Raw genomic sequence first — 26,822 nt, 5'->3', positions numbered from 1 at the left:
TGCACCATCCAAAAGCCAAAAGTAGAACTGTGACTTGAGCAAAAAAGCTCAGGGGCAGTGCCCAGTCCCTAAGTTCAAGCCCTAGGACTGGGAAAGAAAGGAAGAAAGAAAGAAAGAAAGAAAGAAAGAAAGAAAGAAAGAAAGAAAGAAAGAAAGAAAGAAAGAAAGGAAGGAAGAAAGGAAGGAAAGAAGGAAGGAAGGAAGAAAAAAGGAAGGAAGGAAGGAAGAGAGGGAAAGAGAAAAAGAGAGAAAGGAAGAAGGGAAGGAAGAAAGGAAGGAAGAGAGAAAGAAAGAAAGAGAAAAAAGAAAGAGAGAGAAAGAAAGGGGGACAGCAAAAGAGAGAAAGAAAGGAAGGAAGGAGGGAGGGAAGGAAGGAAGGATGGAGGGAAGGAAGGAAAAAAGGAAGGAAGGATGGAAGGAAGAGAAGGGAAGGGAAGGAAAGAGAAAGAAAAAAGATACCAAATCATCACAGAGCTAGCTTGCATGCCTTCAGAACGTCCTCAAAGCACGGGGTACGTCTGTTTGATTCATGACAGGCTGTCTCTTCCCAACAAGGCTGCACCTGACTTGACTGGTTGCATAGGTGATAAATCACCTAGCTGGTTTTTGTAGTGTGCAGTTTGTGTTGCAGGAGAGGGGCTCTTTCAGGGTGGGAGAGCTCTGGAGGTGCACATAACCACAGCCTGCCCCATCCCACAGCCACAGCACACCATCCCCGACGTCTTCATCTGGATGCTCAGCAACAACAAGCGAGTGGCCTACGCGCGCCTGGCCTCCAGAGACCTGCTCTACTCCCCAGTTCTGGCGCAGAGGGGCAAGCACTGTGGGAAGATCCAGACTCACTTCCTCAAAGTAAGTCCACGCGACTGTGGATTGAAAGAGAGGATTTTCTGGGTTCCCCCCCCACCCTGGGTGATTCACAATGTCTGTTGCCCCATATGGGGGGCAGGAAGCCCAAAGGGAAGCCACATGGGGAGCAGGTACAGGAATGGCAATGCTTAGCCAGAAAGAGATTTGGTGGCGTGGAGAGGTCTTGCGGTGTTTGTGGACTGCCATGAAGTTGATGGGAGTGGAAGAGAGAAGGAAAAAAAAAAGAGCAGAAAGGAGGAGGGGGAGGAAAAAGGTGAAGAGGGAAGGATGGGAGGAAGAAGAGAATGGAAGAGAGAGAGAGACAGAGACAGAAACAGAGAGAGAGAGAACAAAAGTGGGCCCCACCCTAGACATTATAAAAGTATAGTTCCTTAAATGGAAATCTGGATTGTATTCTTCATCCTTCCCCATGGATAGATACGGGACAGCTATGGCATCAGGCATCTAGATACTAGCCCCTAAGTATCATCAGCTTCAAGAGGCTACTGTGGATGTGAGTGTTGGAGTTGGAGACAGAAGACCCCATGTAAAAGTGTGAAATCCAGGAGGGGACAGTGACTTTGAAGTCAGGCCGATTTGGCTTAGAGTTTATATAAGTTTGCTAAAGCAGCTGTAATAAAGTATCATGCACCAACTGGCTTACACAACATAAATTAATTATCTCCTATGATTCCAAGGACTAGAAGTCCCAAATCAAGATGCTGGCAGGGTTCTTTCTCCATGAAGAGTCTTGTTCCATATCTTTTTCCTTCTTCCTGGTTAGTTCATTGGCTTGTGCCTGTGTAATACTGATACTTCCACAGCATTCTTTTTGCATGTGCCTGGGTCTTCACAGAGCATTTGTTTTATAAGGACATCAGTCATATTGTACTTGAGGCCACCCTACTCCAATTATTTTAATGTTATTTTAACTTAACTATCACATATGGAAGAAACACGAAATAACAAGGCCAGTGCTGAGGACTTCAAGATATTAATTTAGCAGGAACAATTAAACCCCTGATAGAATTCTTGGGCTAATACTGCCTAGGTAATCCTGCATGTATTGACAAACATCACATTTCCTTTTGAAGAATATGAATCCATTTTTCCCTTCATAATATGAAAGTGGTTGTGAGGATTAAGTGAACACGAAGAACTCACACTTGTGTCTCCTCCAATGTAACTACTCAGTACATACCAGTGTACAAACCACTGACAACCAGTTTTTCAGAGAACATTGTTTTCATCATGAATCTCCTTCATAGCTAGTCTTGGCTTGTATTTCTGCATCTTGCTTTCTATCAGGTACATAAAGTAATTTTAAGCCCACTCCTATAAAACTGAGATGTTAAAAAAACAACAACAACAAAAAGAGAAAACATCTTTTCACTTAAGTCATTGTCCACAAGTATCAGAAATTGTTCTTGGGTTTTTTTTTCCATTCCAGAACTATTAGGTAGGCAAGGATCATTTGTCTTAAAAATAGCAAATCATTTATATGAGGGCGTGTGCTAAAAAATAACTCAAAAATGGTATGACTCCTAAATATTCTGATGTATCTTAGAATAGTGTAAAATTAGGACAGAGAACAGCTGCCAGTAAAGCCAGAGAATGGACTGGAATCGTCCAGTGAGTTTTCATCCTATGTGTGTTGTCTTTATTAATATATCTATTTGCCTGGGCTTTCTTTTTTATCCTTATTTTCCTTCTGCCACAGGGATTGCTTTCAGTGACCACTTTCTAAAACTCATTGAATTTAATTACACCTACATGATGAAACATCTTGGTGAGACAATTCAGTAAAGCTATTATCATTCCTGTTGGATCGTTACCCCTGATCTGAACTCCCTTGCGCACCACCTCCCTTCATGCCTCTTTCTCTTCCCTAAATTGCCTAAGTCTGGAAAAATCAAAGGCTGTACCAGGAGACCCAGCCTCCCACACTTGTCACTCACCTTGGTTTCTACTCATTCTAGAGAATTCAGAAGTTGATAAAAGCATAAATTATAAATGTCTGAGCCAATGTTTATTTGCTACACAGATGGATAATTTGATTCACTCTTTCTCTCTTTCTCCCCCCACCTTTCTCTCTTTTGTACTAAAGTTTGAATTTTCAGCCTTGTACTTCTTAGCCAGGTATTCTACCACCTGAACCATGCTTCAAGTTCTTTTTTCTTTAGGTTATTTATCAGACAGGGTCTTACACCCCCCAACCCACCCCCCGCCCCCACACACCCCCAAGTTGGCTTCAGCCTTTAATCCTTCTACCCACACCTTTCTGTAGCTGAGATTATAAGTATGACCATCACATCTGGCTTATTTGCCAACAAATATTAACTTTTTTTTTTTTTTGCCGGTCATGGGGGCTGAACTCTGGGCCTGGGAACTGTCCCTCAGCTCTTCAGCTCAAGGCTAGAGCTCTACCACTTGAGCCACAGTGCCACTTGCGACGTTTTCTGCTTATGTGGTGCTGAGGAATCAAACCCAGGGCCTCATGCATGCAAGGCAAGCGCTCTACCACTGAGCCACTTTCCCAGCTCCAAATATTAACTTTTTGCCCAGGCTGACCTCCAACTAAGCGCCTCCTATCTCCACCTAGGATTTCAGGCATGAGCCACTGCACTCAGCCTGCACAGGTGTCCTTTGAGAGGCCCCATCAACATCTCAGGTTTGAAGAGCTCCAGGTGGAGGCAGTCATCATGGCGGAAACTTGTGAATTTCATTGTGCCCATCAGCCTAGAGAAGGCTGCTGGAAGTCCTGCAGTCAGGAAACATCTGGAACTTCATAAGCCCATGTTTGCCAAGTGTATTCTCCCAGATTATCTTTTTAAAAATCTTTTTAAAATTATTAAATGTTTTTTATGGTTATTATAAAGGTGATGTGCTGAGGGGTTATAGTTTCATAAGTCAGGTAACATTTCTTTTTGGACACTATCACCCCTTCCTTAGCTCTCTCCCAGTATTTTCCCTCCTATCCTTGCCCACAAGTTGTATAGTTCATTTTCAACCTAGTGTCTAGTGAGTACCACTGCTGCATTTGTTCACCCCTTGACCCTCTGTTTCTATGCTCTCTTTACCTACCACCCAGGAAAAGACAGATAAAGAAACAAGACAAAAAGAAAAAAAACATTTTGTTTCCATTTCCTGGAGTTCATTTTGATAAATATTATTTTATATGATCAGATGCACATAGGCATTGTGCCTTTGTGTTTCTCCCCTAAGAATATCTCCTTTGGTCTTACTGTGTGTGAATGCCCAGAGTCCTGTATAATTTATTATATTGTGGTGTATTTTAGACCCAACTTTCACATATAGGAGAAAACATGGGTCATTCATTTTCTCTGAGCTTGGCTTACCTCACTTAACATGATTTGTTGTCGGTCCATCTATTTCCCTGCAAATGACATAATCTTTTTTTTCCTAATGGTTGTACACAAGTACCACATTTCTTTAACCACTCAACTATTGTAGGATATCTGGGCTGTTTCCATAACTTGGCTATTGGGAACAGTGATGCACCAGATTAGCTTTTTACACTGTTAGGAAACTTCTGTTCTTTGAGGTCCAGTTTGCAAACAATGAAAAAGAAACAAAAATGTGTCATCTGTAGTCACATGGTTAAGTGACGGTTGATTCGTAACTGTAATTTCTCTGATTGAGATATACTCACAATGCTACTAAAAGTGTTGTAGCAGCATGTGCTGGACTCAGCCCAGTTCATATCCCAAAATCTCTGCATTCTCTCCTTTCAGTGCTCTCTCCTGTATGGCCTGGACAGCCAGAGATGTGGAAAGGAAACTCCTTACCACCGTCTTGGTTGGTGATGAACCACCCTTCCTCATCCAGCCTCTACCCCTAGTCTATGTCCTGTCCTCTTCCTATCTGACTTACTCCTTCCATTCACCTTTCCTGGGATGCACAAGGAAATGTTGGCTGCAAGGAACTTTCTGAATTTTTTCACAGAGAAAAATGCTCTGCAAGACCAATAAGCTTTCCTTTGAACTGACACTGAGTGTCAAGTCCAACAGAGTTCATGTGCATTGCCACTACTCTGTCCTTTCTCTCCTCCCTACTCCTCCCCACTTCCCCTCCTCTCCTCTCTTTCTTTTCTTTCCCTCCCTTTGTTTTTCTTCTCTCCTTTCCTTCCTCCCTCCCTTCCTTACCTTCTTCTTTCCTCCTTTTTTGAAACAAGATTTCACTGTATAGTCCAGGCTAGAGTCAAGCTCACTTTATAGCTCAAGGCTGACCTTGAACTCATGATCCTCTTTGCCTCCATTTTCTGAGTACTGTGATTACAGTCTTAAACTACCATGCCCACTTCCACTCCTTTATTGAGATTTTATAGAAAGCAAGAAAATATTCATGATTCCTCCTTGGCTCCTTTATTATGTTGCTCTTCCCATTTCAGTAAGCAAACGTCAGTCCACCTCTTCATCCAGAGTGAGCCTAAGTTTCCTCATGAATGAAGCAGGGACAAGAAGCACATCTACCTCTGTGTCTAGGCGGTCTTGGGCTCAGAAGTGCTTACCGGCGGGCCTGTTTAAGCCTCAGGCCTCCAAACCTCGGTCCTCCTCTGGAGTTGTGCACTGTGGGAGTTGGGACTGTTTCTCTTGCTGTGAGACCGCCTTTCTCTCATTCCGAACAAACCTCAGGATGTGTTTCTCGGAAGGATCTCTTTTTCTCATACAAGCTCATGCTTGTCTCGTGCTAACCAAGCAGACTTCTTTCTCCAGCTCCCTGGGAAACGGCCGGCTGGCTGGTCGGTGCAGGCCAAGATCGATGTGTACCTGTGGCTGGGCTCTACCAGACATTCCACGGCCATTTTGGACAACTTGCCCACAGGCTATGAAGCAGAAATGCCCTCCAAAGCGACTGGCACTCACCATCCTCCATCCAGCCTCCTCTACCAAGGTATGATGCCCATTGGGCAAGGAGGAACCATAGTAGGTGTTTTTTTTGGGGGGGGGAGCTTCAACACACGCACAATGAGGAGGCAGCATGCACATGTCATTTACACATTGTTTTAAGATCTTCCTTGCCATCGACTGAACAGACCTGGATTAAATGCTTACACTTTGCTATTAATGGAGAACAATAAATGTCAGTTTCTCAGAAGACAGGCTCTATAGGTTAAGTTTTTATTTCAAGCCTTCTTTTTTATTGATGCCAGTCTTGCAACCTGAACCGAGTGAGGACTGGCCACTATCCCTGAGCTGTTAAGCTTGCGGCTAATACTCTACTGCTCTACCACTTGAGCCATAGCTACACTTCTGGCCTTTTGGTAATTAATTAGAATCTTTTAAAGACCTTTCAAGTAAGACATTATGTTGATAGGACGTATGGAAGTAATTTTCATTTCACATGGCACAGGAATTCTGATCTAATACATGTTCCAGCATTGAGTGAGCAGCCTTGCTGGTGTCGCTCATGTTTCTCTGGCTCAGTTCTTGGCTTGGGTGCTTATTGGCTGGCAGCAGTGGCTGAAGCCTATAGTCTTAGCTACTTGGGAAATGGAGATAGAGGTGACACAGTTTGAGACCAACATAGGCTAAAAAACCCCAAGAAAAACCAAAACAAACCCCAAACCAAAAACGTTCATTGGTGAGACTCCATCTCAACCAGTGGCTGAGCATAGTGGTATAAGCCTGTCATCCCATTGACTCAGGGAAGCACAAAGAGGAGGACTGAAGCCCAGGCATGAAAGTGAGACCCTATCCCGAAAGTAACCAATATAAAAAGGGGGCTAGAGTTGTGGCTCAAGTGATAGAGCACCCACCTAGCAAGTGTGAGGCTCTGAGTTCAAACCCCAGAAGCCTCCTCCCAAATCAGCATGTTGTATGAAACCTTCCTTCCATATAATTACACTTTTGTATTTTATTGTAAATGTCAAGTGCCTCACTCTTACGTTCCACTTGGTTTCTAATATGCTTTAGTTTGCATGCTTTTGTTTTGCTGCTGGATTGAGACCAAGCTAATTACAGTTTAATCTTTACTTCTGTGAAAGTTGAGATTGGGGCAGAGACCAAGTTGGAAACATTGGAGAGCTGTACACATGCCCAGCTCTCTTGTGCCACACAAAACTCCTCTGCCCCTGATTGATCTCGACTGCCAGCGGAATCGAAGTGGCTCAATTGTCAGAGAAGGGAAAGTTCTGGATCTATGAGTCCAGTGGTTTAGCTTGTAGCATCTGTGCCCAATGTCACTGCCTAAGAGCATTATCTTGGGGAAAATGTATAAAATCTACTTTGTGTGAATCCTGTACTGTCCAACTTATACATAGCTCTCGTTTATTTCTCTCTATCTCTGGGAAGATTCCTGGCTTTCCAGATGGAAAGGGTACATACCCGTGGGGCTCAGAAATTGTCCAAGATCACACAGTTAGTAAAGGAGGGAGTAAACCACCTCCAGTCCCTGTTTTCCAACCTGGCTTTGAGAATTGTTGTATTTCAGCAAATAATACCGGGATCAAATTATCGCCTTATTTCTACAAACACTATTTCTAAGGACCTAAGGATCCAGACATGTTCACTCTCCAGCTACTAACAATTTACCTTTCCACCACTCTCTGATTCTTCACACCATGTTGTTTTCATGCAGTGACCTAATAAACCTTTTTCTGCTGTACACTGACATTGACAGCTTTGGCTGCCTTCCACACCTACCAGCAAATGTTACGCTCTAGAGAGAATCCATCCAGCAAATAATTAGTTTGCAGCTATATATGGAAAGCATGGTGGAGAAACTGGCAGGGGATGCAATGCTGAGTGAAAGGTTAATTCTGACCCTTCAATAGGGCCATGAGACGAATCCCTAATAACCACAAGTCACAACTGAGCCAGGGCACAAGAGACAGACCACCAGCAAGGAGGCTGGCAAGATTACCCAAGGAACAGAGCTAGTATAACTCAAGGTTTCAAATAAAACTCCCCCAAACTTAAATAAATGGTGCTCCCTAGAGTTGTGCATATGCGACATGTGTGGCTGCAACTGGGCACTCTGCTGAAATTTCAGAGCTAGTCATTTCAGGGGCAGCTGGGGGACATTCTCAAAGGATGACATGTTCCCACATTCTTTCCCACCTGGGAAATCTGCCAGCCTATGTAGTATGTTAAGGAACAGGTGAGCTGTTTGCTGATGTTCTCCTTGTGACATCTGCTAAGTAATTCCATTGTTTATGGTGGCCATTTGAAGGGACTCTTACCAGTCCATCTGCTTTAGTACTGGTGTTTGTGGAGAGGGGGAAAGGCTTTAAGAACTGAGCCTCAAGGAACACGAATCTCATTTCCCTGACTTGAGCTGAGCTTGGGAAACCTTGCACTCAGAGTCCACTGGAGAAAGTGCAGAGCCTAGAGTCTCTAAATCCTTTGCAGGATCAGAGTAGGGACTGGCAAGGTTGCTACATTTTCAGACTTTCTATTGACCTCTTGTAGCTAGACAATGGTGTAGGGTAGGAGTAGGGGCGGGGAAGATTGTGTGCAGGTCTCATGAAAATCAAATAAGGAATTGTCTTTGATGCCCCCTGCCTTCTGTGTTCCTCTTTGCCCCACCTCCATCCCAATCAGCATCTAAATCCAGTAGCTCCTGCTGCTGCTAGAACATTCCCACCCCTCCTGGGAGGCCCTCCACCAGTCCATGAAATCTGGTCTTTCAAAGTTCCTGCCTACAGGGGGCAGCACCATCTCTTTATTCCCCAACTCACAGCCTCTGTCTCCATTGCAAACTTGACTCATGATTTTATCCTTCTAATGTCCTCATTCCTGCTCATGCACACATGCTTAAAGAGTCTGCATGACCTGCTAATATAGTTCCTCATGCCTCACTCAGGCCTCCGAGGCCCTCAGCAATCTGACCACTGCTGTCTGAGATGCTGTTCTCCAGGCAAACCAGACCATGTTCTTGTCACCCATTGGCCTGGAGTTTCTGTCTGTGTCTTGACTCATTGTGCTGCAGCCACCTGAGACAGCCAGTCCTGCCCATCAGATGCTACTACCCTTTATGACTGTGCTCAGGCTTCTTCCGTACAGTCTGCCTCTTTTCAAAAAAGTAAACATATTTGAAAGCACCCTGATGATGTGAGTTGTTCTTTGGTGCACAAGTATTCTTATCTTTGTATGAACAATTAATTGCACTTCTCAGGCTATTTTTTAACCCAAATATTATACAGCCAAGATGCTTTGGCCCTGTAGAATTTGCCCTATTTTTCCCTACAGAATTCTAACCTGTGGCTTCCATTGCTTAACCAAGCTCCCCAACATTTTATTCCTCTTCACTTCCATGCAATAGATTCTTAGGCTGCTTCCAGCTGTTCATCCACACAGTCCTGTTACAATAAGGAGGAGTAACAGCACACCAGCTTCTTCACGCTCCTCACATTCTTGCCATATGCCAAGTACTATTCTCAGCCTTTCAGTCTCCTACCATAGCCCCAAGAGGAGCTATCCTCACACCCATGTTGTAGAGGAGAAAATGAAGGCACAGAGAGGGTTAGTAACCACGTATGATTTCCTAGATGGAGCCTCTGTGATGTTTGCTGAGGAGTGGGTTGGATGTGTATGGCAGAGATGGTATGTACACGCTCACAGGGAACTCGGACCCTTACTTTAGCCAAGGAGAGCTATCTAAGTTGATTCCTATAGACCAGTGCCCATACCAAGTCAAAGACATGGATGCATATTGAACACAGTACTTTGAGATAGAGAATCAGAGAGGGGGGAGAGAGAAGAGAGGAGAGGAGAGGAGAGGAGAGGAGAGGAGAGGAGAGGAGAGGGGATAGGTGAGGTAAAAGCAATGAATAGTTAAAAAGAGGTACTTTGGAAGAGCCGGGGTTCATAAAGTTCCATTGCCTATGATCAACTCTTCTCCTTGAGGTTTCCCCTCTGAACCCTGATCTACCCTAACCTACATTCCTCTCTTCACCTCCCACCACATCCAGTCAGTATGTTCACTCCTGCCTTTTACTTCATAGATCCTTTCTTGTTTCTCCCACAGGATACGCATTCTTGACCCCTGTGCTTTGGATGCTTATCTCATCTTCTGCCTTCTTCCAGGAGCCCCTCCCATAGTAGGGGGTTGTCTCAATTCTTTTAAAATTCTTCCAAGACCAAGACTGCACCCAGTAGGTACACAAGCATCATTGGCTGGCAGAATGGAAGAATGGTTTGACGTATTTATTGTGTTTCCTGCAGTAAAGAGATTTGTGAAGTAAACCCTAAACACACACACAGTGGCGACAGGGGAATGATGGAGTAAAGTATGAAAGTTAGGCAGAAGTAAAAGTATATTATTCATTTTGTAGACCATTTTCCTCTTCTATATGGAGGGTGGTCATGTATGTCATCATGAAGATTAAGACTCACAGAGAAGTGAAAACGCCAGGAAGACATCTGACCCTAAGACATTCCACGCAGAGCGCCTCTTCCTTTCCTCACAGCTTCCTCACTATAACAGAGGATGGGGTGGTGCTGTCTCTCATCTGACTGTGGGTTCACAGTCACAGTTCACATCACACATGGACGCTGTTCCTAACACCTGCTTTTTATATGATCTGTCCACAGCCCGGCATGTCTTCCAGCTGAGAGCTCACATGTACCAAGCTCGGGGCCTTATCGCAGCTGACAGCAATGGCCTTTCAGACCCCTTTGCCAAAGTGACATTCCTGTCCCAGTGCCAGACCACAAAGGTAACCAGAGAATCAGCCTCCTCCTCCCTGCAGCCACAGCTGACCCAGAGCGGAATCAGCGAAGCAAGAGCAGGAACATGTCACACATGCTGCTTCTCTGAGTACGCAACCTTTTAGGCTCAGAAGCAAATGTGAGTGGGGATGGTGTGACGCCCAGGAAAGCATCAGCGTTCCCTTGGGAGCTGTTGCTTTCAGGCAGAGCGAGCAAGTCCTGTGTTGGAGGGGAAGTGACAGAGGAAGAGAAGCAGAGCTTGCACGCCTTATACGCGCACAGGCAAACCAAGTGGTGGGACAATCAGATTGATAATTAGTCCTGAGGATGCAGATAGTTAGGATTACCCTATGCCACATAAAGGCTGGCATGTCCTAGGCATTCAGTAACTGTGTGTGTGTGTGTGTGTGTTTTGCTGGAGATATATCTTAAAGCTTAGACAGGGGCTGGGAAGGTAGCTCAGTGGTAGAGTGCTTGCCTTACATGCATGAGCCCTTGGGTTCGATTCCTCAGCACCACATAAGAAGAAAAAGCTAGAAGTGGTGCTGTGGCTCAAGTGGTAGAGCACTCGCCTTGAGCTGAAGAACTGAGGGACAGTGCCCAGGCCCAGAGTTCAGGCCCCACAATCAACCCCCCCCAAAAAAAGTTTGGACATACTAGTAATACACTTCTATAAATATTCATCATATATAAATAAGTATGGACTAAATGGAGTGTGTATGTAAGAAGCCTACAAGACAGACATTTACTGAGCACCTACTGTATACCAGGCAGTTAATACTCTTTGTCTCAGACAATAGTCTCAACTGTTCCATAAGGTAGGTGCAAACCTTATGTAAATGAGGAAGACTAAAATTGAGAGAGGTTAAATCACCTGTCCTAGTTGGACATAAAGTAGGCAATAATACTTTGATTCTGTTTTGGGTTATCTGATTCTAAAGCTCTACTCTGTTCATGATATGTGAATCCCTCTCCAGAGTACCCTCATGACATCCCAAACAATAATTCAATTCATAACTCTTTAAGAAAGTCCTCAAGAAATGAGGCTAATGATAGATACATTGGCAGAGTGAGAAAAATGCAGTTTGGTTTGCTTGAGCCTTTCAGTACCTCTCCTGTAGTCTTTTATACAAGGACCAATTCTGGAGAAGGTCATTGTCTACATATGAACACCTACTATGCACAAGATGCTGTGTTAGTGTCTAGTAGTGTGCCTAGCATACTATAGGACCTGGATAAATATATGATGAATGAATGAATCAAGGCTGGCCTTTGAAATCCTTTGATTTACCAACTTTGCCAAGGAAAGCATCAAAATGTAGGAAGGATGCTATGAAGGTCACAAATAGCTTGGGTACCACAATGTCTGGTACATGCTTCAGTAGAGATCACATCTCTATTTTCTAAAGCAACATAAAAGCACGTGGTTCTTTGGGCTGTCAGTCCCTGACCCAGGGTAATCTTGAATTGCAACTCTGAAATTCCTGTTTACTGCTTGGTTGAGGCCATTTTTTTCCTATCAGAAAAGATAGATTTTCTCATAAGAGTTTTTGTTTAAAACCACATTGTTTAGGAGGCATAAAGTACTCTAAAACCAAAACAGCAAGACAGGATAGAAGCTGCAGAAGTACACAGGATTTTTATGATTCACATAAAGAGCAATAACAATATTCTTCTGTGAGCACAGTGCAAATTATTTAATTCTGTAACTGATAATGGCTCAATGTAAATCTTTGTGATGACAGTTTTACATAACTTGGGAGTCTAGGAGTTGGTCCAGGCCAGATCTTTCCCCTAGCCCTCGTGGTCTGAGCAGCAGCAGATATGTAGTTCTGAGAAGCTGTGGAAATTTCCTCAAACCTCAGTGACTGCTGCGTACAGTCGCTTGTGAAATCACCCTTAGACTACACAGCCTGGAGGAGAGAGATGAGACAATGGATTTTTTCCAAGACTGACTTCACAAATTCATAGGGAAGCTTCTGCCCAAGCACTCGGCCCACCTATCCTGAAAACAACTCCAGTCCTTACTTCTGTGAAATTGTTTCTGTTTCCAAATATCCAGGTAAATAGGGAAGTAGATTGCTGTCCAAATATGCTCTGCCTTCTAAATGCATCCATTAAGTGGCCTGGCAGGGGTAATAAGTCAATTCTTGGTGAGACACTCAGGGATCTGTACCAGTTATGCAAGATATTGTCCTTCTTTGACCTTGGGTTTTTCCATCAGTGTAATGGGTGTAGCCAAGTCCCAAAGGCACAGTCTGCTGTGCCAGCAAACTCATGAAAGAACAGTATCATGCAAAATAGTAAGCTTTATTTTGAGGACCCTGACCTATTGTCACTAAACCACTACAAAGCTGTAGGTTCCACAAGGAATATGGAATTTTAAATTGTAGTTGTGTGTGTGTGTGTGTGTGTGTGTTTGTATGTGTTTGTGGGTGCTGGTCCAGGGGTTTGAACTGGATACTGTCCCTGAAATTCTTTTCCTCAAGGCTAGGGCTCTATCATTGAGCCACAGCACCATTCCTGGCTTTTTCTGAGTACTTTATTGGAAATAAGGGTTTCAAGGATTTTCTTGCCTGAGCTAGCTTCAAACCACGATCCTTAGATCTCAGCCTCCTGAGTAGCTAGGATTACAGGCATGATCCATCAGCACCTGGCTTAACTTTAGGATTTTTGATAACAGAATTTTACCTGCTCATGAGTGAACAATGACTACATTACCACACTCAGTTTTTCCATCCATAAAACGGAGACAATGTTGGCATTTACTTAGTGGGTAAGACATGGCACAGCCTGGGCTTTGGTGCCAGATGACCCCAGTCAGACCAACCTGCTGGCTCTGGACATGGGAGCCTCAGCTTCCTGGTCTTTAAATTGTGTGTAAATAACTTTGCCCCAAACAGACTGAAACAGACCATGTGTAGTTGGCTCAGCATAATGAGTGCTCACTGAAGGGTAGAGGATGCTATCTCCACAGCACCACTGTAAAGAATGGGTTAAAATTATCCATGCAGATAAAATATTAAACTTGGCTCTGCTTGTGAAAGTTACTACCAATGTAACTGCACCCCAGACAGAAATCTTTGCTCCTTTCTCCTATCTCACACATTGGAACTGCTCAGTGCGTGTAGTTACTTGAATATGGAATGAATGAGTTGTGGTGGTTCATTCTTGCCCTCTGTGTGCTTCTGGTGAACAACCCTCAGAGCTTCCTTGCCACCTTGTTCAGTGTTTGTTTTGGTCCTGCCTCCCAGATCATTTCCCAGACTCTGTCTCCAACCTGGAACCAGATGCTGCTGTTCAATGAACTGGTGCTGCACGGAGATGAGAGGGAACTGCTGGCGTCCCCACCGCTGGTGGTGGTGGAGCTCTATGATAGCGATGCAGTGGTAAGTTCCCGGGTGGGCCCCCACTCTACTCCTTACACAAGCCACATTCTACTAACTTTATGTCAATGTACATGAAGTCCTGACCCTGTGAGTACCTGGGACCTCATATGTGCCTAGAGACAAACTGACCTCAGCAAATGGCAATCCACAGAACCAGGACAGTTAGGGATGATGGTTGGTTTTACTCGGTTTATTGCTTAAATTTGCTTCTAAACAGCAATTAATACAAGATCTGATTAGCAAATTGTCTATCAGTCATATAAAATAACCATAGATATTGCAGCCCCTACCTTATCTTGTTATTGATATTTAATGACAATGTGTATGGCTTTAAAAAAAGATTTTACAGCTGGGTGCCAGGGGCTCACACCTGTAATCCCAGCTACGCAGGAGGCTGAGATCTGAGGATGACCATGCTAAGCCAGCCAGGCATGAAAGTCTGTGAGACCCTTATCTCCAATTAACCACAAGGAAACTGGAAGTGGTGCTGTGGCTCCAAGTCATAGAATGCTAGTTTTGAGCAAAAACCCCTTCAGGGACAGTGCCCAGGCACTGTGCCCAGTGCCCAGTGCTCAAGCCCCATGATTGAAAGAAAAAAAATGTTTTTAAACATTTTATAAAACTGGAAGAAAATGGATGGATGTTAGGTATTATCACTGAGTCAGCTTTTGTAATCAGTGTAATGTGTGTGTGTGTGTGTGTGTGTGTGTGTGTGTGTGTGTGTGTGTATCTTGGTCACTGCTTCTAATCCCAAACAGCAAATTCACCACTATCCCTCTTCCGTTATTAGTGTAACTTCTTCCTATCCAAAGATGTTGTGTTCTGAAATTTGGGCACTCAAATATTACTGGGGGATGTTAAACAAATATTTGTAAGTTAAGAAGTCTAAAATAAATACTAAAGGTTATTTTCTTTATCTTCTGGCTCTACCTCCATTGAAGGTTGAAGCTCAAATCTATGAAGTATAGTGATTTTCTGAGAAGCCCTTGTGAAGGCTTCATCCTCTCCCAAGATTGCCTCCTGATCCTCTATTTTCTATTTGAAAGGCAATGAAGCCTTTGGAAGTTCCTGCTATTCCAGCCTACTGGTTGTGATAGTTCCATAGTTTATTTTATTATTAGTATTTCCTATAAATAACCACTCAACGATGGCTTTTCCTATCCTGACCATTAGTCAAACCTTCACAGAAAAATCTAGCTCACACCCTGAAATGTAAACAGAAAGTGAAATGTAGAAGAACAAGGCAATGTGAAAGCTAGCACTTGAATCCTGGAGAGATGTAGGGTCATGTGAGAGATTTGCTCACACCTATGCTGTTGATAAATCGGGCCCCAAATCTGATAGTGGTGATCAAATTATTCTGACTGGACTCTGCTGGATCCATAATTTTAGTCTAGAAGTGTCTTATGGCTTGAAATGTACCATTCTGTGCTTTCTAGGCTTTTAGGGTTTCTTTCAAGAAGTCTTCTATAATTTCTATCAGCGTTTCCTTACATATCCTTACATTGGCAATTTTCTCTTGTGCTTTCAGTGTCCTTTCTTTGTTCTGTAGTCTTGGCATTTTACTTATACTGCGATGTGTAGAGGTCCTTTTCTGATCACGTCTATTTGAGGTTCTGAGATTCTGTACTTGAACACCCATACCTCTTCTAGAATTGAGGAATTTTCTGCTATTTCATTGAGTAGGGATATATCTATATGTGTCTCTCTCCCTCCATTCCGCCCCCCCCCATCATGTCTCTGACCTCCTGAAAACTGGGGCTGGGCTTGTTTATTTTTTCTTTATTGCTGTCTGAATGTAATATTTCCTTGCCTTGTCTTTAATCTTTTTCTTTCGCTTGATCTAATCTATTGCTGGTGCTTTTCACTATGTATTTTTAAAAATATGATTTATTGTTTCATTTCTAAAATTTTTATTTTTTCTCCCCTAAGATGTCAGTTTCCTTGTTGCTTTACCATGTTGCTGACTTTCTGTAGGTCTAAAATTGACTTCCTTACTTCATTCAGTTATTGGCTTGAATCCTCTTTGAAGTTATTAACCATTTTAACCTTAGAAATTTAATTAGTCTCTTTCTGGTATTTTAACCATTTCAGTACTATTGGATTTGGCTAGTGAGATATTGTGAAGTTTAAGAAGAGTAAAATATTTTTGCCTTTTTCATATTTCTGGGGTACCTATGTTGCAGGTTGCTCATCTGTGGAAATGGATATCTTTTTCAGTTATTTATTTTATGGAGCTTTTCTTAGTGTTATAGAAGGGAGAAAGCAGATCACAGCAGCAACAATTTATATGTCATAAAAAGCGATTGGAAGCCAGGCACCAGTGGCTCACACCTGTAATCTTAACTACTCAGGAGGCTGAGGTCTGAGGATCATGGTTCAAAGCCAGCCCTGGCAGGAAAGTGTGAGACTCTCATCTCCAATTAACCACCAGAAAACCAGAAGTGATGCTGTGGTTTAAGTGGTAGAGAACTCCTCTTGAGCTGAAGAGCTGAGGGACAGCACTTAGGCCCAGAGTTCAAGCCCCACAACCATCCCCCCCAAAAAGCAATTGGAAACATAAATTACTCCTTTCCTAGTAAGATTAGGAAAGATTAAAAACTAGAATATTTCTGAAATAAACTAGAAGTTTATAAATTATTAAAGGTAAAGGTAAATTATTAAAAGTAATTACTTATAATTAAGTAATAAAAAGAAAAGGAATGGGGAAAGGAACAAAGAGAGAAAAAGAATGATAAAAAAGAGAATGAAATATGTGGGATGAAAGTAAGGCAAATAATAGTGAGAAGAAACACAGTGAAACTAGCGCAGAGAAAGAATAAAGAATCAACAAACAAGCAGGCAAGCAAACAAGCCACCCCATCTTCTTCCTTGCTGAGAAGAAAATGATTGCTTTTTTTTTTCTCCCTGGGACTTGTCTTTTACTGTTTATTATATAAAGTAAATTTTCTTTCTGAAATCCAAGCAAGCTAGCCCAGAGAAAGGTTTTTGCAGAATGAGGCTCAGCCTGTCTTCTCTGATAGGTGAAATTCTTGTGGAGGAGACAGCATCAAACTGCTTCCCCCAGCTGAGCCAAGGGCCCATCCTCTCCGTAGTGGATGCCTTTTCACTAGCGTTTGGCACAAGAGCAGCAGCTGTTTTCTCCCCCTAAAAGTACACACAGCAGCCAGGCCAAAGTAGCCTGTCCTAAGGGGCAGTGCACAGGGCTCTGATTGATCCCGTGTGCTCCGGCCTCACAGTCCTCTGTGCTGGCATCAGTATCTGTATTCATCCAGTGGTCCTTTTCCTCTTACCATAGTTGGGAATTGAAGATCTGCGGATACAGTTACTCTTGGCTTCTCTCTTCAACCCAAGTAGATTTGTGTTTGTGAATAAATCTCTAAAACTCAGAACCAGTGTCCTGGATTTGCACAAATTCTCTAAAGTGGAGGGCGAGGGAGAATGCTCGCTGGCATCTGCTTGTTGCATGGTATATAGACTTCCTGTTTTAGAAACCAATTTTTGCAGACACCATCTTCTGTATCTGTAGAGTTAACCAACGCCATAGAGTTAGAAAGAGGAAGATTTGAGAACTCAGTCTCAGATTTGCCTAGCTCCAAAGCTTATGCTCTCAACTGCCATGGTGGCCTGCTCTGGAGATTCTTTGGAACATGTGTGCCTTCCTTATTTTTCATTTCCTCCTTACAGTCTACCAGCATGATTATTTTAACTGAGCTTACTATGGAAGGAGTCTTAGGTGAGAAAGCCACCAAGGGGACCCATTTTAGAGCATCCGTGGGAAAGACTCTAAGTGGATTCCCCCATTCTGCAAGCCTGTGGGACTGGGTGAGAATTTGTCAGAAGAGAATGAGAGAGGATACAGAAGAGAATGAGGGAGGATACTAAAGGGAGATGCTGAAGATTATTTGTGAAGTTTCATGGATACAGAATCAAGTAACAATCAAGAGATGAAAATCCATTTTTCTTCCATAGGGGAAGCCAGAATATTTGGGTGCCACAGTGGCTGCTCCAGTTGTGATGTTAGCTGACCAAGACTATGAGCCCCCCAGGCTGAGCTATCACCCCATCTTCTGTGGGAATATTTCTGGAGGGGACCTCCTTGCTGTGTTTGAGCTGTTGCAGGTAAGGTATCCAGAAGTGGTGTTTGTACTTGCTGGTTATAACTACTGTCCCTGGCCGTGGAATTAGCCTCCTAGAAGTAACACTTCTGGGAGGCTATGCTCTTGCCTTTGCTCTGGCATCTGGAGGAATCTGCTGGAGATGGAGGAGATGGCACTTAAGAACTTGGTGACATGGCTTATTCCTAGAGCCTCGGATTAAAGTCTTCCTGGGATTGATCATCTGTGCTCAAGCTTTATCAAAGTCCCTGAGCCCCATTCAAACCATAAAAAGTACAGAAGAGGAAGACAGCAGACATGGTATGTGAGGCACATACCATGTGTCCAGTTTGTGGTTCCTGCCTCTCATCGTCTTTGCCACACGAGGCCTTCTACAAGCCCCCTGAGCTAGGTACTATGATTTCTATTTCAGAGAGGGTAAACTGAGGACCAGTGTCCTTGACTAACTTACCTCCTCGTGTAGCTAGTGAGCATCAAAGCTGGACTTTTCTTCCTTATACGATCACATAGTTTCCCACAGACAAAGAACTACAAATCCTTCTCATGAAGACCTAGAAAAGTTCTGAAGGTGTGTCTGGGAAGACCCTTTCAGAGGGCAGTAGCAGGATATTAGGAAAGGAGACCATGGGATTGGAGGCGTGGCTCAGTTGGTAGAGTGCTAGCCAATGAGTAAAAGGGGCCACAGGTACTGAGTTCAAGTGGAAAAACAATAAAGAAAAGGAAGAGAGGCTGAGTCCTTACTTTGATGTTCATCTGTATACAAGATCTCTCAACTTACAACTTCCCTTTCTGTTCCACAGGATCCCCAAAGGATAATTTATGTAAGGAACATTTCCTAAAGCTGTTTTTTTTAAACACTAGTACCGTCAAACCTGAGTGAAAGGGGAAAAGAATTGTTTCAAATTACATATTCCCACAGTACCACTTTGTGTTCACTGGTTACCTTTTGAAGTTAATTTCTGCTTACAAAGAATGGTGCTTTTAGCTGGGTGCCAGTGGCTCACGCCTGTAATCCTAGCTAGTCAGGAAGCTGAGATCTGAGGATCGCAGTTCAAAGCCACCCCAGGCTGGAAAGTCCATGAAACTCTTATCTCCAATAAACCACCAGAAAACTGGAAGTGGTGCTGTAGCTCAAGTGGTAGAGGGCTCACCTTGAGCTGAAGAGCTGAGGGACAGCACCCAGGCCCAGAGTTCAAGCCCCACCACCGATTAAAAAAAAAAAAAAGGAATGGTGCTTCTTTTTCCTGGAAGAACAAACATTTCTTTAAAAAAAAAAAAAAAGCAGGGGCTGGGAAGGTGGCTCAGTGGTAGAGCGCTTGCCTTGCATGCCTGAGGCCCTGAGTTCGATTCCTCAGCACCACATAAGCAAAAAAAAAAAGCCGGAAGTGGCACTGTGGCTCAAGTGATAGAGTGCTAGCCTTGAGCTGAAGAGCTGAGGGACAGCGCCCAGGCCTAGAGTTCAGGCCCCACGACCAGACCAAAAAAGAAAGAAAGAAAGAAAGCAATGCTTTATTCAATAAACAATGGTAGGAGTGGTAAAGGTGGTAGAGAAATGGCTGTATTGGGAAACCCAGATCTAGTCTAACATTTGGAGTTGGCACACAAAGAAGGGGCTAACTAAATTAGTGAGGCATCTTCTCTTCTCGTTATGCACCTGACTTCATAAGGGCTCTGGGCCCGAGTCCCCTGTGTGTCTCCAGGTGGCCATGAGGGGCTGGGTGAGCTGCTCTGCTTCCTGGATCCCATGGCCTCACCTCCCCTACTCTCTCCCTCTGTGCTGAGCTGGGTGTACTGGAAAGAGGTCCCTGCTGCTTCCCAACCACTGACTTAATAGAGAAGCACTGTTAGAGGTAAGAGGCTGAAGAGATAAGATTCATTAGGGTTTCATTAGGAATTCTCGTTTGATCACTTCAAAAAGTGATTTGATCATCAGCATGACTGCCTTAGCATGCAGTTCTCAGACCTGCTGAGAAGAGGGACTGGAATGCTTTCATTTGTCACCAGCTGCTCTCAGTTTGCATCTGTGGATAACTTCCGGCAGCCTTCTGTCTCCAGTCCTGAAACACTCCTGTGATTCAGAAGGACTTAGTAGCTTGCTTCTTTTCGGCACCAGATCAAATCTATTTTACTCCCCACTCCCAGTAATCTGGCCATCTGATCTCTTGAGCCTAGTCTGTACCATACTGGTGACCCAGACACTGGCTGGAAAACTGAGAGCAAACTTTAATTCTGCACCCTAGATCTGTGTCTATACTCAGGCCAGCCCTATGGATGGATGGTTCTTTGGTCAGTTGTATCTTCTCTGTTCTCCTGGACTCTTAGTTCTCATCTGAATGTTACAGTGGCTATTTGCTGGTCTACTGGCCTCTTGTCCTTTCCCTATTCACTCTATCCTCTACCTTATTTCTAGAGCATAGGCTGGTGATACCATTCACCTCTTCAGAAGACGTCTATCAGTTTCTGTTTCCTACCTCTGAGAACTTTTCCCAGTGTCTTTTTTTTTTAAGCCACCCATCCCTCCAAATTCAAAAGGGAATTTTGGAAATACTTTATATTACATTTCTTTTGGGGATTTGAAATGCCCATTGCCATTGTAAAGGTCCTATTGTAAACAATGTTAAGTTCCACTGGCTGAAAAAAAGGAGGGGGGGGGGAGCTATTCTTCCTTCCTGCTTGACATTCATTAAATAATTTCATCACAGATCCCAAGTGCATGACTGGGTTTGCTTCAGATAGCATCTCTGTATGATCTTCCTGTTTTAAAGGTAGAGAATAATGAATGATCTACTAATCTGAATTGTGTAGAAGACATTAGCGGAAAAATAGGCTGGAGAAAGGCCAGGGAAGGCAAGCAGGCCTGACTGGTTGCTAAGACCTTCATCAGGGGCTCTTCTCATCCCTAAGGAGAATCTTCTCAAGTGATCGATTGATCATGGAGGTGACAATTGCCCTCTGTCAGGACAGTGGGTCCCTAAGCTTGATATCAAAGTTACCTTCCTGGAGGCACGGTGACCCCTCAGTGAAGATATTTAAGTCTGTGTTTGGTTTGGCCTCACACTTGCTATTTGAACTCGGGCCTGATAGTTTTCCTCTGTAGTCTTTTTGTTGGTTATTATTGGTGACAGTTTCTTTCAGCATTCTGAAGGATCCTATTCTCTGTTAAGAAGTTGCATATCAACCTTATTGTTTCTCCTGAAAAGCTGGTCTTCCTTTTTTTAAAAAAAAAATATATATTAAGTAGCTGTGCAATGAGGTAGTGGTTTCAGTCCCACAAGTCAGGTTGAGAATGCAGCGTATCTTGATCAGTGTCACCCTTCCATCATTCTGCCCCTTCTTTCCCCCACCTCATCCCTACCCTCACGTCAGTTCAATTTTACACGATGTACATTGACTATGATGAGTGTATCTTCTCACCCTTCTTCCCTCCTCTTGTGTGCCTCTCCTCTCCTCACTCCCACCCCTCCACAGAACATGTTTCTGCTCCTGGTATTCCTTTTGTTACATGATTCATTTGCTGCTCTGAGGAGCTGTACCATTGGAGTCCTCTCCTAAGGATAGGTGATCTTTCTTAACCTATCCACTAAGTTCTCTCCAGTGACTGTATTTTCAGTCATGGAGTTTCCATTTTGTTTATTATAGGTTTCACATTTCTATTGACATTCTTAATCCTGCCTCTCATTGAGCAGACCAGGTATTGTTATTTCATGGTTGATATTATCTGAATCTTCTAATGGTCTTTTTCTCTGTTTTTTTTTGTTTCTCTTGCTCTTAATCATGTTGTTTTATCTCCTCATCATATTGCATTTTATTGCATGCCTGATATTGCATATGACAATTTGTGGAGAATTTGAATCCAGGCTGTTACTCTTTCTCTCTAGAGGATTTTCAGGTCACCAGTAAGCTTAGAACATGGGTATCTAATTAGAAATTAAGTTGATTTGAAGTTGAGCTTGAATCTTTGTAGAAGTCAGTACATTTCCAGCTTACCCTCATTCTTGGAGAATTCCTATGTGCCAGAAAGCGTGCCAGACATTTTAGCAGTCCTTCCTAGCAGCTCTATGAATTAGATATCAGTATCCTCATTATACAAAGGACAAAGCTAGAAGTCAGAGACAGAGTAACTTTTCCTAGTTTGTGCAGCTAATAAGTGCTGGAATCCAAGCCTGGTCCCTCACCACTAAATGGGTTCTGAGGAATAATAGAAGGAAAGATGATAGAGTAAGGGAGACAAGGAAAGGAAAGAGGCAATCAAGCACTGGTGATTTTCCAGATGGCTGGATTGTAACTAGGGGCATGCACGGATCTGGGAGTGGGTACCTCCTTATTTTGTGCACCCGGCTGCCTCCCCCTCGCTCTAGCCCCGTAGCTGGACCTCCTTTGAGGATCTGATGCTTCATCTCCATCGGGATATTAGTCCAGTCTGGATTTTCAGTCAGCTCATCCTACTCACTCCTGCTTCCTACTGTTCCATAGCCCTAACAATCCTTTGTGTTCCCTTGGTCCCATGCACTGAGTAACTGCATGGCAGGTAGTTTTATAGGCCAGCAACTGACCCATTTCACTGAAAAAGCTCAGTGTTGGTTGGCAACTGTGGGCTGTGCAGAATTCTTAAGGACATCATTCAAGTCTCCTCAGGGCAATTCGCAGGCTGACACCTCAGCAGCCCAGGATGGGGAACATCTCAGAGTACCTCGAACCTCCCTGGAGTCTGGAAAGGGAGAAGGTAGGGTAGGTAGAGGAAGGATTGTCAATGGATGCAGTTAGATGGGAAGAATCGAGGCCTGTGTCCTAGAGCACAGATGGAGTACCATGATTAATAGTTGAGCATTTCAAAATAGCTAATAGGGAAGCTATTTCCCACATGCACAAAATAATATGTTCCTGTGATAGATACGCCAGTCATCCTGAGGCAACCATTATGCATGTTGATATGCATGTAATAAATACACTACTATAAGTGTGCATAATTTTATATTCTATAATTAGTATCAATGTATAATATTAATACATTATGTAATGTTATATAATATTAACATATTATATAACACACATATTATATATTAATTTATTATATATTAATCATATAATATTAATATCAATTAATAAATCAACTAACATAATATTAATTAGTCATAACAAGTCTCAACATATAATATTAATTAAATATAAAATTAATTAAAGCTGAGAAAAGAACCATATAGCATGTTATATATTGTATAATATGTATCATTTGATACATAATTTGTTTTATAACTATTATGGGCCTATATATATATATATATATATATAAAACAAATAGAGTAGTCTCCTCATCAAAGCTGCCATCCCAACTGCTTTTTTAATATATCTATTTTTATTGTAAAGATATTGAACAGAGAGGTTACGTTACATGAGTAAGGTAATGAATACATTTCCTATTGAGCACTGTTACCCCCTCCTTTGTTTTTCCCCTACCATCCCTTCCCTCCCCAACTCCTCCTTCCCCCCTGCCAAAGTTGTAAAGTTCGTTTTCAACATAGTATCTTGTACATCTCATTGTTACAATGGGTCAGCCTGTATCCTTGTTTCAGCATTTTGTTATTTCCCTTCCCCTCCCCAAATTAGAAAAATGTATATACAAGATGCAGGACACCAGAATCAAATACAGTGACAGCAGGGGTTGCACCATGCATCCCAACTGTTTTGTGGCACCCCGTGTGATGCCATGGGAGCAATAAGCTTTTCTAGTATGTGCAGACCATACTGCTCACCTCGGTGAGCAGAATGCCAGGCAGTGCCAGGCATTCATCCTTATCCTACCAGCTTCTTTCTATCAAAGGACTCCATCTTCTGCTATGTATGTTCCATACATAGTATACAATATACAGCACGCTCTAGGGTTCTTTTCCCAGCTGCAGTATCTCAAGCCTAGATGGCATTGGCAGTGTCTACTCTTCCTTCTCTGAGTTTCCTTACAATGAGCATAGCCACTTCTGCTGTTGCCAGCTAGAATATAGCTGTGAAGAAGGAATGGAGAGTATTTGTGTTTTGCAGCATTTCATGAGCAGTTAGGCTTTTTAATGCATAGGAAATAATGTGATAATAAACATTTATCAGGAACTCACTGTGGGGTCACCGCTCATGGGGCTTGGACAATGAAATGTAGTAAATAAAGACATTCTCTTGACCAAGTCTGAAGATTGTTCAGGCCGACAAGCAGCTCCACAGAGGAGAATCGCCTGCCCCAAAGCAAAGTTTAGCAGAGCACGTGATAATATTCCATATGACGGATTATCTGGTTCAGAATCAGAAGCTCAGAGAAGAAAAGTGGTCTATGCAGGGGCTAACAGTTGTGTTGAGTGTGTGGACTCTGTCCTCAAACTTCCACCCTGAGCCTATACAGAGAATGGGCTGGCCGCTGTGGCTGGGGCCAAATCAAGGAGGGCTTCTTAAAAGATGGATGTGCTGAGCCAGGTCTTGATAGTAGTGCAAGATGACCTTCATGTGAGCAAGACCCTCTCCTTAATGGAAAGCTCTAGGTCCTTTGTGTATCAATACACAATGGTTGTTTCTATGCAGTTTTATTAACCCCAAGAGCACAGAAGTGACATGGTTTTATCCTGAATTCTGTTTTCAAAATACTTCATCTAGGATGGGAATGTGGCTTAGTGGTAGGGTGCTTGCCTAGCATGCATAAAACCCTGGGTTTGATTCCTCAGTACCACATCAACAGAAAAATCCAGAAGTGATGCTGTAGCTCAAGTGGTAGAGTGCTAGCCTTGAGCAAAAGAAGCTCAGGGCCAGTGCCCAGGCTGAGTTCAAGCCCCAGGACTGGCAAACAAACCATCAAACAAACAAAAAAAACACCACTTCATCTCCAGTTTCACCAATTAAAAAGTAGTTTGACAAGGGCCTAATATCCAGAATTATAAATACAGTTCAAAAAATTAAAACCTCAGAAATTAAACCCTCAAAGAGACAACAACCCAATCAAATTGGCCCATTTGGGCCAGCCACTTAAAGACTGTTCAGAAGAAAAAGAAGAAGAAGAAGAAAGAAAAAGAAGGAAGAAAGAAGAAGGAAGAAAGAAGGAGGAGGAGGAGGAGGAGGAAGAGAAGAGGAGGAGGAGGCGGCGGCCAATCAACACATGAAGAAATGTTCAACACCTCTGGTCACAAAGGAAATGCAAATCAAAACAACATTCAAATTCCACCTCACCCCAGTTAGAATGGTCATTACCAAGAAAACTAATAATACCAAATGCTGGCGAGGATGTGGCCAAAAGGGAGCTCCATTACATTGGTGGTGGGAATGTAAGCTTGTTCAACCATTCTGGAAAGCAATATGAAGAGAACTACTCTATGACCCAATAATTCTACTCTTGGGCATTTATCCAGTAGATCAGAAATAAAGTTATGGTAAAGCAACCACACAACTATGTTTACTGTAGCACTATTAACCATAGCCAAGATATGGAATCAGCCCACATGCCCCTCAGAGTGGATGAATGGATCAAGAATATAGTATATATATATATATATATATATATATATATATATATATATATATATATCACATTTTCTTCACACATATACACACATATGTATATACAATGGAATTTTGCTCATCCATCAGAAAGAATGATGCTGTACTATTTGTAAGGAAACAGAAAGACTTGGAAAAAATTACATGCTGTGAAGTAACCAGAGGAACATAGGTTGCATGGTTTCCCTCATTTTTGATATCTAGAATGAGCCTATAAGTCTATAAGTGAATATATTTGGTGGTATGCAGGTGGTTACAAATGAATTGACTTTAGTATGGTAGACTCTATGGAGAACTCGGAAAGTGTGATTTTGTGGAAAGACAAAGGGAAAGTCCAACAATATCAGCACCAGGAAATGGGTAAGTAAGAGGGATGGAGCCAAGGGGTGAGGAGAAGACAATGAAGGAGGAAGAGGAGAGAATGCTGTCAGGAACTCACAAAATTATGAAAAGTAAGGGGAGGGGTAGGTTGAAGGAGGGTGAGAATGTTGAGGGGGGTGACACTGATCAAGATGCATTGTATTCCTAAACTGCCTCGTTATATGGTACTTCCTTTGCACATCTACTTAAAGATAATAACACTGTTTTTATTTATTATTATTTTTTATTTGTCTGGTTGTGGGGCCTGAACTCTGGGCCTGAGCACTGTCCCTCAGCTCTTCAGCTCAAGGCTAGGGCTCTACCACTTGAGCCATAGCACCACTTCCGGCTTTTTTCTTTTTGCTTATGTGGTGCTGAGGAATCGAACCCAGGGCCTCAGGCTTGCAAGGCAAGCGCTCTACCACTGAGCCACCTTCCCAGCCCATAACACTGTTTTTAAAAAGCAATCAGATCCTGGTTTGGTGGTGCATGCTTATAAGCCCAGCTACTCAGTGTAGGCAGGAGTGGGAGAATCATGGACCGAGGTCAGCCCCTGCTAGGGGCTGAGAAACAAACTAAAGCAAAGGTACTGAGGGTGTGGTTCTCATGGTAGAGTGCCTGCTAGCAAGCACAAAGCCCTCAGTTCAGGCCTCTGTGTCTAGTTCATTAAATAAGGATCCTGTTTTTCAGTCATGCATTTTGGCCTTTCCAGAGATCTTGATGAGCTGGAAGTAGTGGATCATGAAAGCTGAAAGCTGACCAAATTCTGCCATCCATCCTCTACTGGGTTATTATTTTTTTTAATCGAGATGTCAGGATCCAACCCAATTGTGTTTTGTTTTCTCCTTCTATGCTGTGAGATTATTAAAAGTGATGTCTTACCAATCTTGTGGCATATCCTAGGGGCT

At 43.0% G+C, this 26,822-nt stretch overlaps 1 protein-coding gene across 1 annotated transcript in view; it reads left to right on the top strand.

Moving 5' to 3' along the window:
• Positions 1–26,822, top strand: part of Fer1l6 (fer-1-like family member 6) — a 119,638-nt gene that overhangs the window by 40,129 nt on the left and 52,687 nt on the right. Inside the window, exons 17-21 of the mRNA XM_013032223.1 lie at positions 700–852; positions 5,586–5,763; positions 10,407–10,531; positions 13,778–13,912; positions 17,885–18,034. Coding sequence (XP_012887677.1) covers positions 700–852; positions 5,586–5,763; positions 10,407–10,531; positions 13,778–13,912; positions 17,885–18,034 — 741 coding nt within the window. The remainder of the gene's footprint in view (positions 1–699; positions 853–5,585; positions 5,764–10,406; positions 10,532–13,777; positions 13,913–17,884; positions 18,035–26,822) is intronic.

Source organism: Dipodomys ordii, unplaced genomic scaffold (assembly GCF_000151885.1).
Source record: "Dipodomys ordii isolate 6190 unplaced genomic scaffold, Dord_2.0 Scaffold151, whole genome shotgun sequence".
Lineage (NCBI taxonomy): Eukaryota > Metazoa > Chordata > Mammalia > Rodentia > Heteromyidae > Dipodomys > Dipodomys ordii.
This window is presented reverse-complemented; position numbering and strand designations above follow the sequence as displayed.